The following is a 17,812-nucleotide window of genomic DNA, read 5'->3' as shown; positions in this document are numbered from 1 at the left end:
GAGGCTGGTTGGGCACTGGAACAGCCTCCCCAGGGAAGGGCTGACAGCACCAAGCGTGACAGAGCTCAGCAAGGCTTTGGACATTGCTCTGGGGCACAGGCTGTGATTCTTGAGGCTGTGCTGTGCAGGGCCAGGAGCTGGGCTCAAGGATATTGTGGGTCCCTTCCAGCCCAGTACATTCTGTGATCCTGGGATTGTGCTCTTGAGAAGGAGCACTCCAGATGGCATTTCATGGCTGCCTCTGAGTGTGAGGCAGAACCAGCCCTCCAGGCCTTGAAATACATAGACAAATCTACACCAATATCTCTAGAGACAAGAGATCCAATGCAGGTGGGAAGAGATCTCTGAAAACCTCACAATACAATGTATCTGAAAGTGATGAAAGTATCCAAATATATTAGAATCCCTGAAACCAGACCATTTTAGTAGGTGCAAGGCAGTACTGGAGCACAAGCCCAGGAAACTGCTTCCATGGCCTGAACAACAGGGATCGCCGAGAAGAAGTGCCATCAGTCTGATTCCTAAAGCTTTGCAGGTGATGTGAGCAGAGGCAGGGCCTGCCAGGATTTGTGGACACTGAAGCCCTGAACTCCTCAGTAATGACCAGGTTGTTTTGGGGTCACCACCACAGAGTTTTGGGACTTGAGTGGGTCCCAAGAACCTTTCACCAGGTCATCAGTGGGCGAGGATGTGAAAGTGCAGCGTGACAGCTCTCTCCGTCCTCTAGGGAAGGTCTGTATTTCCCTTGGAGGCATCATCATTCCTACACAAGTTGGACCCCGCTTTCTTGTGTACCCCCATGTGGGGAGAGTGAGCGCAGACCACGTCTGCTGTGGTTGATGGCACAGCCAAGGGGAGCCTGCTGCTGCTGTGTTAGTGCTTGGAGGGCAGCTGGGGATTTTCTCACCTCTCTCAGTTCCAAAGTGCTGTGGGGATGCCTGGCAGCAGATGAGGAGATGAGGGTGTGGATGCAGAGGACAGATGTGGCCCCGAGGCCAGCAGGTGTGTGGTGAGGGACAGCCCAGGAGCAGATCCTGCTGCTGCTGCTGCTGCTGCTGCTGCACCGCTGCTCCCCCAGTGTTCCACAAACGGCCACAGCAGCAGGAGACAGCCACAGTTGCTACGGGCACAGCCCAACATTCCATGCAGAACCCGCGGGGAGCCAGGGCACACACACAGGGATGGGTCACCTTGGCCTCCTTGACTTCTTCTGCTGCAGCTTTGCTCTCAGCACCTTTCCCGTTGGGGCATTGCTCGTCACTCGTCTGGACGGGGCAAAGCAGTGCAGGGACAGCTCTGGGTCTTCTTTGTGCTTCTGCGTGCAGTGCCTGCAGCTGAAGATGTGCAGGAGCCTGGCTCTGTGCAAGGGCCCAGAGCACATTGCCTGCACTGGAGAACCAGAAGCACTCCTGCTGCTGCCTCTCGTCTCGGAGAGGAGCGAGAGACTGGATGTGGTTCAGTAGAGAAGCAGCTCCAAACTTCCTCTCCAAGTGGAGGCCTTCATCCTGCCCCCTGTCTAAATTGTCTGGTGTCTAAGAAAGTCATTGATGTTTTCCCTCCTTTGTGGGACTGAGCTGAGCACTCTCTCACTACAACACTCCTGCTTTGAAACTTAGAGGAACAGGATGTTTTTCAGGGGAATTGATGGGGACACGCCACCAACAATTCCTCAGCAAACATTTCATGCACAATTCCTATGTCTTTCTTCCAGCTCCCTTGAAGAAGTGAGATGTTCCTCTCAGAAGACTGTACTGTTCCTCTACGAGAATAACACTACCAGAATTGCTATTTCACACCAATGGTCCTCCCATTTGTTTTAGTATTTAGGTCCCAGCTATGGCAAAGTCCAGCTGGTTTTACTCCTTTCCTGCCTAAAGTTGGACAAAAGCAAATCTTGCTTCCTTCCCAGCCTCCTTGGAACACACACACACACACACACACAGACACACACAGAGCAGCCAACTGAGGGGGCAGCTGTAACAAGGCCCCCTGCAAAGCAAATTCTTTGGAGGCTCCCAATCACACCTGCATTGGCTCCATCAGGCAAGGGCAAGCTTCTGTCAGCATCCCAGAACCAGCCTGCTCATTCCCCCCTGCGTGCCCCCTGCCCATCCTCCCCAGCCCCTGCTCCCAAGACCTTGCAAGGCTGTGCCATGAACTGGGTCAGAGAAAGGAGTGACTTTGATGCTTCTTTGGTGCAAATACCAAAGCTGTGAGAAGGGAGAGGATGATGTTCCTATGTGCTTTGCTGTTAATGCTGGAGTTGTTGTTTTGATGGCCTGGTTGTACCCAGTATAAGCTGAGGAGGCTGGTGGAGGTGCAGAGCAGGAGGCTGGTCTATTCAAGAGAAACTGAAACAGAACTCCTGATTTCTTTGTGGTGCATGTGGATATTAATTGTATAGAATGGGAGAGGCTTGAAAAGTCCTCACAGGTGCTCAAGTCCATCACTTAAACAAAGCTCTGCTGCTTGGTGACATAAAGGACGGAACCCTCCAGATTTTATCCCTCCAAGTATCATTAGACAACACCACTCAATTTCATCCAATGTCTTGAATTTTCAAGAAAGCCTCCCTTTGCACTGCCAGCTGAGATTTTTAGGAATCCAAGGATGAAACTCCGCTGTGATTTCCTTGGCACTCATGGGGACACACCTTGGTCAGTGGTGCCCGCTGAGCAAGGGGCTGGGCGTGCGGGAGGACGCCCGTGCCCACATTCTTCTCTCAGGGCAAATGCTGTCTTTGCAACACCAAACCAATGCAACAAACCTTGCCTGACCAATTCCACACAGACCAAAAGACAAAATGGAACAAACTTGGCTTTAATGAGAAACACAGATCTTTTCTTAACAAATACAATATGACAAAAGGTGCAGCAGAGTGAACAACACTAAACTACTAACATGTACGGATAACACTAATTATACTAAAAACTTCTAAGAATACTAATGAATCTTAACTGATAAATGGGGAAATGCCTATCTGGTAAAGTAAATCAAAGAATAAACACCTCTTCAAAACCATCCTATTTCTATCTAGTCTTCTTGACAGCTAACTCTTGCTAGCCCTGGACAAGTGCAGGCCTAATTTGATCTTTTCTTCTTTGGAACAGGCTCTGCTTCCTTCTGTGGGTGATGTCTTCTCCTGTGTGCATTCCTTTCCTTCTTGGTTTCAAATACCCTGCAAAATAGGAAACAAACCATCCATTGTGAATTCAGTACACACCGTGAAACCAAGTTCCTAGTTTCCCATTTCTCCATGAATTTCTGTCTTGTCAGGCTGGGACATATATATAAATCGATCCTCCCCATGAATTCGATCTTTCTTGTTTCAGTTCCTTCAGATTTCTTCCTCCTCTCGCTTCATCCTATTTTACACTTGACCAGCACCGTCAGACCCAGCTTTGGTGTAGCTATTGCTACTTGTGGGAATTGTGTCTTGTTGGGGCAGCCCAAGGTTTCATTGTGAGTGCTGGGGTTGAACTGCGCTGTGTGGGTTTCCAGCGGGTTGTACCGCTGAGCACGGCGGGCAGGGGTGATGCTGCCAGTGGCCTCAGCTTGCCCTGCGTGGGTGCCTTTGCACAGGGTGAAGCTGTTGCAGTGCCAAGGGCCAGGCTGTGAGCAGGGAGAGGAAGAAGTGGCGCACCGTTTGCACTGCCCGCACGGGAAGGGGCCTCCCGCCGGCCGGGGCGGCTGGGGCGCTTGGCAGCAGGGACACTCCGCCTTGCGGGCCCTGCTGCGCCTTCTCTTCCCTGCCTCCCCATCCTCCGCTCTGGCACGGCTTGGGCTGCTCTTGGCTTCGTCCACGCTCTGCAAATCAAAGAATCCTCATCAATCTTTCCTTCCTCTCACAAAGCTGCAAATCAGAGTGTCCAATGCAAAAATCTGTTGGCCTGAGCAAATTCCCCCAACCCCGAAAGAGCTGAGCAAAGGGCTGGATTTGGTGTCGGGCTGCGGCGGGGTGCAAAGACAGCACTTGGAGGAATAAACACCTCCTTTATCCCAAAGGGGTGGGACAAATGTGTATCTGAATTTCTACACTTCTTATTTATAAACCTCTACCTACCATCTATTTATCCCCATTTTTCTCCATAAATTCCTAGCGACTGGGTTTTCAATTCAGTCCAATACGTGAAGACACATGGTTACCCAGTTTCTACTGCTCAAAAGAATCTCTCTCTCTCTGTGAACCAAATTCAGATTTGCTGGTCAGGAAAGTTTTAGTGGAGCCACAGCTGCACCAACAGCTCTGTTTTGGGGACTCTGCTGGGATGGTACAAAAGATCCCTGAAAATCTGCAGCATCTCGATGAATGCAGCCAGGATCGCTGATGTTAGTAAGCAGTGAAGAATGAAGGATGTGATTGGAATCAGCAAGGATGCCAGCCCTTGAGAAGCCAGTCTCTAGAGCATCAGAGCCCATTTTGGTGATGGTACTGCTTGGTTGGGTCAAGTTCTGTTCCAGAATTCCGTATTTCAGAGCAGCAGAGCAATGAAGGCCTGGGCAGCATCTGCTGCTGGGACTTTCCCAGCTCCTGGGATGATGTGATCCTGGCAGAGCAGGGTGCCAGCGGGCTCAGCAGCAGGTTTTGCCCCCTTCTGCCACTTTCTTGACCCTCCTGGCAGGTCTGGATTTTCTTACCTGAGCAGGAGTGCGAGCAAGTTTCTGTTGTTTTTTCCAGGAGTAGTAGTACTCCACACACTGGGCCACAGTCTTGCTGGGAATCTGTTGGGAAGAGAAAAAGAAGGAATCTCCAATGGCCATCCTGTAGTGTGCATTGGAGAAAAAGCAGAGGATGGAGTCAAGTAGGAAGTGAAATGATGGAGTCAATTGAGCAGGGTGTAAAATGAAATCAATAGGGAGCCAGAGAGGCATTCAGCAATGCAGTGAGCCGTGTATTCTGCTCGGTGGTAACACCTGAAATGCACAGATCAAGATCAAATCCATTGAGCACAGTTTTTCTTTCTCCCGTTCACTCCAGTTCTGCCAGCAAAATGTGGTGTGGAAGCAGCAGCACAGCCATGAGACAAATGGGACAGAGTCAACCTTTTGTCTTCCCAAAGAGCTAGGAGCAAAAGGGCTGCAGAGGCAGAATCACCACTTTCACACAGGCCTTTGATGTCCCATTGCAATGTTTCTTTCATCTTGTTGGGTTTTGAGAAGAGAGAGACTGAATTCCAGTAGGTGGTACCAGAAAGAATCCACATTTCCTTCTGACAATCTGCTTGGGGAAAGAACATCCTCTGCCATTACCTGCTTCTGGATGAGATGGAAATCCTTGCCATAGGTGTGCAAAGCCTTCTCAAAGGACTCCTTCTCCTCAGGGCTCCATCTATCAGAGCCTGGCAAGAAAAAGCAGCAGGTCAATGCGTCCCTCGAGCCACTTCAAGTAGATCCCACTGGCCACCAAAACCAAACTGGCGCCGTCCATCATTCGCCTGTGTCCATGTCTGCTCCCTTAGAAAGTAAGGAAGACAGGAGCAGGCATTGCCCAGGGAAAAAAGCCTGGAGAACAAGAAAGGCTGGAGGAGTAGATGCTGCTGCTTTCCCCAGCCCCAGAGAAGACGAGACCTTGTGCTGGTGTTCTTTGTTTCAGCAGAAATGCTTGGCATGGCAATGAAGGGGGCGGCAGCATGTGTGAGTGAAGGAACAAGCTGTGCTTTGGTTACCTGCGTAATGATAATCAGCCAAGGGATGGCCTGGAGGGGTGGGAGGCCCCCCTGACAGGAACATCTCCAGAGCCTCCTGCAAGAGCAAAGGGGAAAAGGCTGGAGCTTCCCCACCACACAGAAAGGAGCCAGAAAACACAACTGCTGCCTTTCAGCTACTTGACCTCTGCAGGGATTAAGTCCACTGGATCTCATAGGGGTCAAACATTGCCATTCGCCCCCAGTCCCTCTTTTTTGCTGCCCAGCCCTTTATCCTGCTCCCCACGAATGCCATTTTCCTCACCAACTCCAGGATTTTGCTCTTCCTGCCCCCTGAATTGCCTCAGCTGGCTGAGTCTTGTGCCAATTTCCCCTCAATCCACCCAAAACATGTCTGAGAGAAGACAGATCTGCAGAGTGCCAAGGCAGCAGGCTGTGGGAGCCTGCGGCGCTGCCTCCAGGACAGAGATTCTCCCTGCTCAAGCCATGTGGGCTCAGCCCTGAGGCAGCTGCAGGAGACAAGCAGGCAGCAAGTGCTGCCCTTCTTGTCAGCTGCCTTCCTCGCAGAGCAGGCAGGGCAGGCTGTGGCAGTGGCCCAGCCTTCTGAATTCCCTGTGCGCTCTCGCCCGTACCCAAAGAGCCGCTCCTTACCGGAACACTGCCGCAGGCCTGGTGCAGGCAGTGCAGGGCCAGCTCCAGCTGAGCCTCTGGCCTGGCAACGCCACGCGAGCTGGCCATGTCCAGCAGTTCTCTGACTGCAAGCACAACAGAAACCCAGCGCAAATCAGGCTGGAGCCAAGAAGGGGCAAAGGTTGTGATCCAAGACGGGGGGAAAGCAAAAGGGCTAAAGACGGCAGGTTGGAGTGCATGAACAGGATAGCAAGGAAAGGGGCAGCTGAACCTAGGGCCCAGGTAGAGCTGCCTTTCGTTTTGAAGAACGTTTTGCAATAAAAAGCAGGGGCTAATCTCCCCTCTTTCAGTGGGAAATGGCCGTGACCAATGTGGAGAGCAGGAAAGTTGTTCTTTTCCTTGCTCTACTGCAAGGCGAACCATTCGTCTTGCCTCTAACCATATGGGAAGATGAGCATTACAAGGAGAGAAGCAGAACATGCAAAAAGCTGCCTTTTTACCAAAAAAGGTGGGCTTTACACAGTCGAGTATCTGAGGGGTGGAAGAAAAGCTTGCCAGCTACCTGGGTCAGGCTTTTCCATGTCCAAGTCGTCTTCCCCCCAAGGCTTCCACACCAGGCTTGCATGCTCTTCATCCTCACTTGGCGCTGTGCTCTGCAGCTCAGGGAGCTCGGCCTGAAAGTCACTGCCAACATTGATGTGTCTAAAGGAAGAAGGCAGTGCAGGGAAGAAAGGCAAGTGGTCAAGAGACACAACGTGTGGACACCAATCCCAGCCCAGCTCTGAAAAAGCCCTTCTCCTCCTGGCCATTCCTCCAGGTGCTGTCCTTTCATCCCTGTGCCAAAACTCACGGCTGAATTGGGGCTCTGGCTTTCCTTTTCATTCTGCCTCTCCTTTCCACCTGAAAGAGATCCAAACAATGCTCCAGATCACAATCCTTCTACCAAGATGTGTTGGTAACCTTCCTGCTCATCCTCATCATTGCAAACCACCAACTCCTCTGTCCCAACTCCCCTCACTTTGCTGCAAGAATTGCTGTTTTTCACTTGGAACTTGCCAGGCAGGACCCTCTGGCAGTGGGCAGTGTCCTCAAGAGGGGAAGCAGAAGGGCATGCACTACTCCCTTCCCTCCTGGGGCCAGGGAGAAGACCCCAAAGGATGGCATGGAAGTTGTTGCAGGGGAGGCTTAGGCTGGCCATGAGGAAAAGGTTCTTCAGCCAGAGGCTGGTTGGGCACTGGAACACCCTCCCCAGGGAAGGGCTGACAGCACCAAGCCTGACAGAGCTCAGCAAGGCTTTGGACATTGCTCTGGGGCACAGGCTGTGATTCTTGAGGCTGTGCTGTGCAGGGCCAGGAGCTGGGCTCAAGGATATTGTGGGTCCCTTCCAGCCCAGTACATTCTGTGATCCTGGGATTGTGCTCTTGAGAAGGAGCACTCCAGATGGCATTTCACGGCTGCCTCTGAGTGTGAGGCAGAACCAGCCCTCCAGGCCTTGAAATACATAGACAAATCTACACCAATATCTCTAGAGACAAGAGATCCAATGCAGGTGGGAAGAGATCTCTGAAAACCTCACAATACAATGTATCTGAAAGTGATGAAAGTATCCAAATATATTAGAATCCCTGAAACCAGACCATTTTAGTAGGTGCAAGGCAGTACTGGAGCACAAGCCCAGGAAACTGCTTCCATGGCCTGAACAACAGGGATCCCAGAGGAGAAGTGCCATCAGTCTGATTCCTAAAGCTTTGCAGGTGATGTGAGCAGAGGCAGGGCCTGCCAGGATTTGTGGACACTGAAGCCCTGAACTCCTCAGTAATGACCATGTTGTTTTGGGGTCACCACCACAGAGTTTTGGGACTTGAGTGGGTCCCAAGAACCTTTCACCAGGTCATCAGTGGGCGAGGATGTGAAAGTGCAGCGTGACAGCTCTCTCCGTCCTCTAGGGAAGGTCTGTATTTCCCTTGGAGGCATCATCATTCCTACACAAGTTGGACCCCGCTTTCATGTGTGCCCCCATGTGGGGAGAGTGAGCGCAGACCACGTCTGCTGTGGTTGATGGCACAGCCAAGGGGAGCCTGCTGCTGCTGTGTTAGTGCTTGGAGGGCAGCTGGGGATTTTCTCACCTCTCTCAGTTCCAAAGTGGTGTGGGGATGCCTGGCAGCGGATGAGGAGATGAGGGTGTGGATGCAGAGGACAGATGTGGCCCTGAGGCCAGCAGGTGTGTGGTGAGGGACAGCCCAGGAGCAGATCCTGCTGCTGCTGCTGCTGCTGCTGCTGCACCGCTGCTCCCCCAGTGTTCCACAAACGGCCACAGCAGCAGGAGACAGCCACAGTTGCTACGGGCACAGCCCAACATTCCATGCAGAACCCGCGAGGAGCCAGGGCACACACACAGGGATGGGCCACCTTGGCCTCCTTGACTTCTTCTGCTGCAGCTTTGCTCTCAGCACCTTTCCCATTGAGGCATTGCTCATCACTTGTCTGGATGGGGCAAAGCAGTGCAGGGACAGCTCTGGGTCTTCTTTGTGCTTCTGCGTGCAGTGCCTGCAGCTGAAGATGTGCAGGAGCCTGGCTCTGTGCAAGGGCCCAGAGCACATTGCCTGCACTGGAGAACCAGAAGCACTCCTGCTGCTGCCTCTCATTTCAGAGAGGAGCGAGAGACTGGATGTGGTTCAGTAGAGAACCAGCTCCAAACTTCCTCTCCAAGTGGAGGCCTTCATCCTGCCCCCTGTCTAAATTGTCTGGTGTCTAAGAAAGTCATTGATGTTTTCCCTCCTTTGTGGGACTGAGCTGACCACTCTCTCACTACAACACTCCTGCTTTGAAACTTAGAGGAACAGGATGTTTTTCAGGGGAATTGATGGGGACACGCCACCAACAATTCCTCAGCAAACATTTCATGCACAATTCCTATGTCTTTCTTCCAGCTCCCTTGAAGAAGTGAGATGTTCCTCTCAAAAGACTGTACTGTTCCTCTACGAGACTAACACTACCAGAATTGCTATTTCACACCAATGGTCCTCCCATTTGTTTTAGTATTTAGGTCCCAGCTATGGCAAAGTCCAGCTGGTTTTACTCCTTTCCTGCCTAAAGTTGGACAAAAGCAAATCTTGCTTCCTTCCCAGCCTCCTTGGAACACACACACACACACACACACACAGACACACACACACAGAGCAGCCAACTGAGGGGGCAGCTGTAACAAGGCCCACTGCAAAGCCAATTCTTTGGAGGCTCCCAATCACACCTGCATTGGCTCCGTCAGGCAAGGGCAAGCTTCTGTCAGCATCCCAGAACCAGCCTGCTCATTCCCCCCTGCGTGCCCCCTGCCCATCCTCCCCAGCTCCTGCTCCCAAAACCTTGCAAGGCTGTGCCATGAACTGGGTCAGAGAAAGGAGTGACTTTGATGCTTCTTTGGTGCAAATACCAAAGCTGTGAGAAGGGAGAGGATGATGTTCCTATGTGCTTTGCTGTTAATGCTGGAGTTGTTGTTTTGATGGCCTGGTTGTACCCAGTATAAGCTGAGGAGGCTGGTGGAGGTGCAGAGCAGGAGGCTGGTCTATTCAAGAGAAACTGAAACAGAACTCCTGATTTCTTTGTGGTGCATGTGGATATTAATTGTATAGAATGGGAGAGGTTTGAAAAGTCCACACAGGTGCTCAAGTCCATCACTTAAACAAAGCTCTGCTGCTTGGTGACATAAAGGACTGAACGCCCCCAGCTTTTATCCCTCCAAGTATCATTAGACAACACCACTCAATTTCATCCAATGTCTTGAATTTTCAAGCAAGCCTCCCTTTGCACTGCCAGCTGAGATTTTTAGGAATCCAAGGATGAAACTCCGCTGTGATTTCCTTGGCACTCATGGGGACACACCTTGGTCAGTGGTGCCCGCTGAGCAAGGGGCTGGGCGTGCGGGAGGACGCCCGTGCCCACATTCTTCTCTCAGGGCAAATGCTGTCTTTGCAACACCAAACCAATGGAACAAACCTTGCCTGACCAATTCCACACAGACCAAAAGACAAAATGGAACAAACTTGGCTTTAATGAGAAACACAGATCTTTTCTTAACAAATACAATATGACAAAAGGTGCAGCAGAGTAAACAACACTAAACTACTAACATGTACGGATAAAACTAATTATACTAAAAACTTCTAAGAATACTAATGAATCTTAACTGATAAATGGGGAAATGCCTATCTGGTAAAGTAAATCAAAGAATAAACACCTCTTCAAAACAATCCTATTTCTATCTAGTCTTCTTGACAGCTAACTCTTGCTAGCCCTGGACAAGTGCAGGCCTAATTTGATCTTTTCTTCTTTGGAACAGGCTCTGCTTCCTTCTGTGGGTGATGTCTTCTCCTGTGTGCATTCCTTTCCTTCTTGGTTTCAAATACCCTGCAAAATAGGAAACAAACCATCCATTGTGAATTCAGTACACACCGTGAAACCAAGTTCCTAGTTTCCCATTTCTCCATGAATTTCTGTCTTGTCAGGCTGGGACATATATATAAATCGATCCTCCCCATGAATTCGATCTTTCTTGTTTCAGTTCCTTCCAATTTCTTCCTCCTCTCACTTCATCCTATTTTACACTTGACCAGCACCGTCAAACCCAGCTTTGGTGTAGCTATTGCTGCTTGTGGGAATTGTGTCTTGTTGGGGCAGCCCAAGGTTTCATTGTGAGTGCTGGGGTTGAACTGCGCTGTGTGGGTTTCCAGCGGGTTGTACCGCTGAGCACGGCGGGCAGGGCCGATGCTGCCAGTGGCCTCAGCTTGCCCTGCGTGGGTGCCTTTGCACAGGGTGAAGCTGTTGCAGTGCCAAGGGCCAGGCTGTGAGCAGGGAGAGGAAGAAGTGGCGCACCGTTTGCACTGCCCGCACGGGAAGGGGCCTCCCGCTGGCCGGGGCGGCTGGGGCGCTTGGCAGCAGGGACACTCCGCCTTGCGCGCCCTGCTGCGCCTTCTCTTCCCTGCCTCCCCATCCTCCGCTCTGGCACGGCTTGGGCTGCTCTTGGCTTCGTCCACACTCTGCAAATCAGAGAATCCTCATCAATCTTTCCTTCCTCTCACAAAGCTGCAAATCAGAGTGTCCAATGCAAAAATCTGTTGGCCTGAGCAAATTCCCCCAACCCCGAAAGAGCTGAGCAAAGGGCTGGATTTGGTGTCGGGCTGCGGCGGAGGGCAAAGACAGCACTTGGAGGAATAAACACCTCCTTTATCCCAAAGGGGTGGGACAAATGTGTATCTGAATTTCTACACTTCTTATTTATAAACCTCTGCCTACCATCTATTTATCCCCATTTTTCTCCATAAATTCCTAGCGACTGGGTTTTCAATTCAGTCCAATTCCTGAAGACACATGGTTACCCAGTTTCTACTGCTCAAAAGAATCTCTCTCTCTCTATGAACCAAATTCAGATTTGCTGGTCAGGAAAGTTTTAGTGGAGCCACAGCTGCACCAACAGCTCTGTTTTGGGGACTCTGCTGGGATGGTACAAAAGATCCCTGAAAATCTGCAGCATCTCGATGAATGCAGCCAGGATCGCTGATGTTAGTAAGCAGTGAAGAATGAAGGATGTGATTGGAATCAGCAAGGATGCCAGCCCTTGAGAAGCCAGTCTCTAGAGCATCAGAGCCCATTTTGGTGATGGTACTGCTTGGTTGGGTCAAGTTGTGTTCCAGAATTCCGTATTTCAGAGCAGCAGAGCAAGGAAGGCCTGGGCAGCATCTGCTGCTGGGCGTTTCCCCGCTCCTGGGATGATGTGATCCTGGCAGAGCAGGGTGCCAGCGGGCTCAGCAGCAGGTTTTGCCCCCTTCTGCCAGTTTCTTGACCCTCCTGGCAGGTCTGGATTTTCTTACCTGAGCAGGAGTGCGGGCAAGTTTCTGTTGTTTTTTCCAGGAGTAGTAGTACTCCACACACTGGGCCACAGTCTTGCTGGGAATCTGTTGGGAAGAGAAAAAGAAGGAATCTCCAATGGCCATCCTGTAGTGTGCATTGGAGAAAAAGCAGAGGATGGAGTCAAGTAGGAAGTGAAATGATGGAGTCAATTGAGTAGGGTGTAAAATGAAATCAATAGGGAGCCAGAGAGGCATTCTGCAATGCAGTGAGCCGTGTATTCTGCTCCGTGGTAACACCTGAAATGCACAGATCAAGATCAAATCCATTGAGCACAGTTTTTCTTTCTCCCGTTCACTCCAGTTCTGCCAGCACAATGTGATGTGGAAGCAGCAGCACAGCCATGAGACAAATGGGACAGAGTCAACCTTTTGTCTTGCAAAAGAGCTAGGAGCAAAGGGCTGCAGAGGCAGCATCACAACTTCTACACAGGCCCTGATGTCCCATTACAATATCTCTTTGATGTTTTTGGGGTTTTGAGAAGAGAGAGACTGAATTCCTGTAGGTAGTACCAGAAAGAATCCACATTGCCTTCTGGCAATCTGCTGGGGGAAAGAACATCCTCTGCCATTACCTGCTTCTGGATGAGATGGAAATCCTTGCCATAGGTGTGCAAAGCCTTCTCAAAGGACTCCTTCTCCTCAGGGCTCCATCTATCAGAGCCTGGCAAGAAAAAGCAGCAGGTCAATGGATCCCTCGAGCCACTTCAAGTAGATCCCACTGGCCACCAAAACCAAATTGGCGCCGTCCATCATTCGCCTGTGTCCATGTCTGCTCCCTTAGAAAGTAAGGAAGACAGGAGCAGGCATTGCCCAGGGAAAAAAGCCTGGAGAACAAGAAAGGCTGGAGGAGTAGATGCTGCTGCTTTCCCCAGCCCCAGAGAAGACGAGACCTTGTGCTGGTGTTCTTTGTTTCAGCCTAAATGCTTGGCATGGCAATGAAGGGGGCGGCAGCATGTGTGAGTGAAGGAACAAGCTGTGCTTTGGTTACCTGCGTAATGATAATCAGCCAAGGGATGGCCTGGAGGGGTGGCAGGCCCCCCTGACAGGAACATCTCCAGAGCCTCCTGCAAGAGCAAAGGGGAAAAGGCTGGAGCTTCCCCACCACACAGAAAGGAGCCAGAAAACACAACTGCTGCCTTTCAGCTACTTGGCCTCTGCAGGGATTTAGTCCACTGGATCTCATAGGGGTCAAACATTGTCACTCGCCCCCAGTCCCTCTTTTTTGCTGCCCAGCCCTTTGATCCTGCTCCCCAAGAGTGGTAATTTCCCCACCAACTCCAGGATTTTTCTCTTGCTGCCCCCTGAATTGCCACAACTGGCTGAGTCTTGTGGACATTTCCCCTCAATTCACCCGAACATGTCTGAGAGAACACAGATTTGCAGAGTGCCAAGGCAGCAGGCTGTGGGAGCCTGCAGCGCTGCCTCCAGGACAGAGATTCTCCCTGCTCAAGCCATGTGGGCTCAGCCCTGAGGCAGCTGCAGGAGACAAGCAGGCAGCAAGTGCTGCCCTTCTTGTCAGCTGCCTTCCTCCCAGAGCAGGCAGGGCAGGCTGTGCCCGTGGCCCAGCCTTCTGAATTCCCTGTGCGCTCTCGCCCGTGCCCAAAGAGCCGCTCCTTACCGGAACACTGCCGCAGGCCTGGTGCAGGCAGTGCAGGGCCAGCTCCAGCTGAGCCTCTGGCCTGGCAATGCCACGCGAGCTGGCCATGTCCAGCAGTTCTCTGACTGCAAGCACAACAGAAACCCAGCGCAAATCAGGCTGGAGCCAAGAAGGGGCAAAGGTTGTGATGCAAGGGAGGAGGAAAGCACAAGGGCTGAAGAGGGCAGGTTGGAGAGCATGAACAGGATAGCAAGGAAAGGGGCAGCTGAACCTAGGGCCCAGGTAGTGCTGCCTCTCGTTTTAAACAGCCTTTTATAATAAGAAGCGGGGACCAATCTCCCCTGTTCCGGTGGCATATGGCCCTGACCAATGTGGAGAGCAGCCAAGTTGTTCTTTTCCTTGCTCTACTGCAGAACCAGAGCATTCTCCTTGCCCCTAATTATTTGGGAAAATGAGCATTACAAGGCGAGAAGCAGAACATGCAAAATCTGCATTTTTACCAAAAAGGAGGGTTTTACACACTCGAGTATCTGAGGGGTGGAAGAAAAGCTTGCCAGCTACCTGGGTCAGGTTTTTCCATGTGCGAGTCGTCTTCCCCCCAAGGCTTCCACACCAGGCTTGCATGCTCTTCATCCTCACTTGGCGCTGTGCTCTGCAGCTCAGGGAGCTCGGCCTGAAAGTCACTGCCAACACTGATGTGTCTAAAGGAAGAAGGCAGTGCAGGGAAGAAAGGCAAGTGATCAAGAGACACAAGGTGTGGACACCAATCCCAGCCCAGCTCTGAAAAAGCCCTTCTCCTCCTGGCCATTCCTCCAGGTGCTGTCCTTTCATCCCTGTGCCAAAACTCACGGCTGAATTGGGGCTCTGGCTTTCCTTTTCATTCTGCCTCTCCTTTCCACCTGAAAGAGATCCAAACAATGCTCCAGATCACAATCCTTCTACCAAGATGTGTTGGTAACCTTCCTGCTCATCCTCATCATTGCAAACCACCAACTCCTCGGTCCCAACTCCCCTCACTTTGCTGCAAGAATTGCTGTTTTTCACTTGGAACTTGCCAGGCAGGACCCTCTGGCAGTGGGCAGTGTCCTCAAGAGGGGAAGCAGAAGGGCATGCACTACTCCCTTCCCTCCTGGGGCCAGGGAGAAGACCCCAAAGGATGGCATGGAAGTTGTTGCAGGGGAGGCTTAGGCTGGCCATGAGGAAAAGGTTCTTCAGCCAGAGGCTGGTTGGGCACTGCAACAGCCTCCCCAGGGAAGGGCTGACAGCACCAAGGCTGACAGAGCTCAGCAAGGCTTTGGACATTGCTCTGGGGCACAGGCTGTGATTCTTGAGGCTGTGCTGTGCAGGGCCAGGAGCTGGGCTCAAGGATATTGTGGGTCCCTTCCAGCCCAGTACATTCTGTGATCCTGGGATTGTGCTCTTGAGAAGGAGCACTCCAGATGGCATTTCACGGCTGCCTCTGAGTGTGAGGCAGAACCAGCCCTCCAGGCCTTGAAATACATAGACAAATCTACACCAATATCTCTAGAGACAAGAGATCCAATGCAGGTGGGAAGAGATCTCTGAAAACCTCACAATACAATGTATCTGAAAGTGATGAAAGTATCCAAATATATTAGAATCCCTGAAACCAGACCATTTTAGTAGGTGCAAGGCAGTACTGGAGCACAAGCCCAGGAAACTGCTTCCATGGCCTGAACAACAGGGATCGCCGAGAAGAAGTGCCATCAGTCTGATTCCTAAAGCTTTGCAGGTGATGTGAGCAGAGGCAGGGCCTGCCAGGATTTGTGGACACTGAAGCCCTGAACTCCTCAGTAATGACCAGGTTGTTTTGGGGTCACCACCACAGAGTTTTGGGACTTGAGTGGGTCCCAAGAACCTTTCACCAGGTCATCAGTGGGCGAGGATGTGAAAGTGCAGCGTGACAGCTCTCTCCGTCCTCTAGGGAAGGTCTGTATTTCCCTTGGAGGCATCATCATTCCTACACAAGTTGGACCCCGCTTTCATGTGTGCCCCCATGTGGGGAGAGTGAGCACAGACCACGTCTGCTGTGGTTGATGGCACAGCCAAGGGGAGCCTGCTGCTGCTGTGTTAGTGCTTCGAGGGCAGCTGGGGATTTTCTCACCTCTCTCAGTTCCAAAGTGCTGTGGGGATGCCTGGCAGCGGATGAGGAGATGAGGGTGTGGATGCAGGGGACAGATGTGGCCCCGAGGCCAGCAGGTGTGTGGTGAGGGACAGCCCAGGAGCAGATCCTGCTGCTGCTGCTGCTGCTGCACCGCTGCTCCCCCAGTGTTCCACAAACGGCCACAGCAGCAGGAGACAGCCACAGTTGCTACGGGCACAGCCCAACATTCCATGCAGAACCCGCGGGGAGCCAGGGCACACACACAGGGATGGGCCACCTTGGCCTCCTTGACTTCTTCTGCTGCAGCTTTGCTCTCAGCACCTTTCCCGTTGGGGCATTGCTCATCACTCGTGTGGACGGGGCAAAGCAGTGCAGGGACAGCTCTGGGTCTTCTTTGTGCTTCTGCGTGCAGTGCCTGCAGCTGAAGATGTGCAGGAGCGTGGCTCTGTGCAAGGGCCCAGAGCACATTGCCTGCACTGGAGAACCAGAAGCACTCCTGCTGCTGCCTCTCGTCTCGGAGAGGAGCGAGAGACTGGATGTGGTTCAGTAGAGAACCAGCTCCAAACTTCCTCTCCAAGTGGAGGCCTTCATCCTGCCCCCTGTCTAAATTGTCTGGTGTCTAAGAAAGTCATTGATGTTTTCCCTCCTTTGTGGGACTGAGCTGACCACTCTCTCACTACAACACTCCTGCTTTGAAACTTAGAGGAACAGGATGTTTTTCAGGGGAATTGATGGGGACACGCCACCAACAATTCCTCAGCAAACATTTCATGCACAATTCCTATGTCTTTCTTCCAGCTCCCTTGAAGAAGTGAGATGTTCCTCTCAAAAGACTGTACTGTTCCTCTACGAGACTAACACTACCAGAATTGCTATTTCACACCAATGGTCCTCCCATTTGTTTTAGTATTTAGGTCCCAGCTATGGCAAAGTCCAGCTGGTTTTACTCCTTTCCTGCCTAAAGTTGGGCAAAAGCAAATCTTGCTTCCTTCCCAGCCTCCTTGGAACACACACACACACACACACACACACACAGACACACACAGAGCAGCCAACTGAGGGGGCAGCTGTAACAAGGCCCCCTGCAAAGCCAATTCTTTGGAGGCTCCCAATCACACCTGCATTGGCTCCGTCAGGCAAGGGCAAGCTTCTGTCAGCATCCCAGAACCAGCCTGCTCATTCCCCCCTGCGTGCCCCCTGCCCATCCTCCCCAGCCCCTGCTCCCAAGACCTTGCAAGGCTGTGCCATGAACTGGGTCAGAGAAAGGAGTGACTTTGATGCTTCTTTGGTGCAAATACCAAAGCTGTGAGAAGGGAGAGGATGATGTTCCTATGTGCTTTGCTGTTAATGCTGGAGTTGTTGTTTTGATGGCCTGGTTGTACCCAGGATAAGCTGAGGAGGCTGGTGGAGGTGCAGAGCAGGAGGCTGGTCTATTCAAGAGAAACTGAAACAGAACTCCTGATTTCTTTGTGGTGCATGTGGATATTAATTGTATAGAATGGGAGAGGTTTGAAAAGTCCTCACAGGTGCTCAAGTCCATCACTTAAACAAAGCTCTGCTGCTTGGTGACATAAAGGACTGAACCCTCCAGATTTTATCCCTCCAAGTATCATTAGACAACACCACTCAATTTCATCCAATGTCTTGAATTTTCAAGCAAGCCTCCCTTTGCACTGCCAGCTGAGATTTTTAGGAATCCAAGGATGAAACTCCGCTGTGATTTCCTTGGCACTCATGGGGACACACCTTGGTCAGTGGTGCCCGCTGAGCAAGGGGCTGGGCCTGCGGGAGGACGCCCGTGCCCACATTCTTCTCTCAGGGCAAATGCTGTCTTTGCAACACCAAACCAATGCAACAAACCTTGCCTGACCAATTCCACACAGACCAAAAGACAAAATGGAACAAACTTGGC

At 51.6% G+C, this 17,812-nt stretch overlaps 1 protein-coding gene and 1 long non-coding RNA gene across 2 annotated transcripts; both read right to left on the bottom strand.

Moving 5' to 3' along the window:
- Positions 1 to 4,572: 4,572 nt before the first annotated feature.
- LOC134564560 (zinc finger protein 541-like) lies at positions 4,573 to 7,084 on the bottom strand. The gene is made up of 5 exons (XM_063423451.1): positions 6,838 to 7,084; positions 6,297 to 6,400; positions 5,667 to 5,742; positions 5,251 to 5,339; positions 4,573 to 4,722 (listed from the first exon to the last, which is right to left on the bottom strand). The coding sequence occupies exons 1-5, from the start codon at positions 7,082 to 7,084 to the stop codon at positions 4,573 to 4,575; spliced, it is 666 nt and encodes a 221-aa protein (XP_063279521.1).
- A 3,390-nt stretch (positions 7,085 to 10,474) lies between these two features.
- LOC134564568 (uncharacterized) lies at positions 10,475 to 12,833 on the bottom strand. The gene is made up of 3 exons (XR_010083580.1): positions 12,751 to 12,833; positions 12,140 to 12,223; positions 10,475 to 10,679 (listed from the first exon to the last, which is right to left on the bottom strand). It is a non-coding gene; the product is annotated as an uncharacterized LOC134564568 (long non-coding RNA).
- Positions 12,834 to 17,812: the final 4,979 nt, after the last annotated feature.

Source organism: Prinia subflava, chromosome Z (genome assembly GCF_021018805.1).
Source record: "Prinia subflava isolate CZ2003 ecotype Zambia chromosome Z, Cam_Psub_1.2, whole genome shotgun sequence".
In the NCBI taxonomy this organism is placed as follows: Eukaryota; Metazoa; Chordata; class Aves; order Passeriformes; family Cisticolidae; genus Prinia; species Prinia subflava.
Note: the sequence above shows the minus strand (reverse complement) of the source record. Positions and strands in the feature narration are given on the sequence as shown.

Coding starts and splice junctions, on each gene's coding strand:
- LOC134564560 (XM_063423451.1), bottom strand. CDS start 7,084: ATGGCCAGGAGGAGAAGGGCTTTTTCAGAGCTGGGCTGGGATTGGTGT. Junction 5,340..5,666: donor GGCTGATTATCATTACGCAG/GTAACCAAAGCA, acceptor TTTTCTTGCCAG/GCTCTGATAGATGGAGCCCT. Junction 4,723..5,250: donor TCCATCTCATCCAGAAGCAG/GTAATGGCAGAG, acceptor TCTTCCCAACAG/ATTCCCAGCAAGACTGTGGC.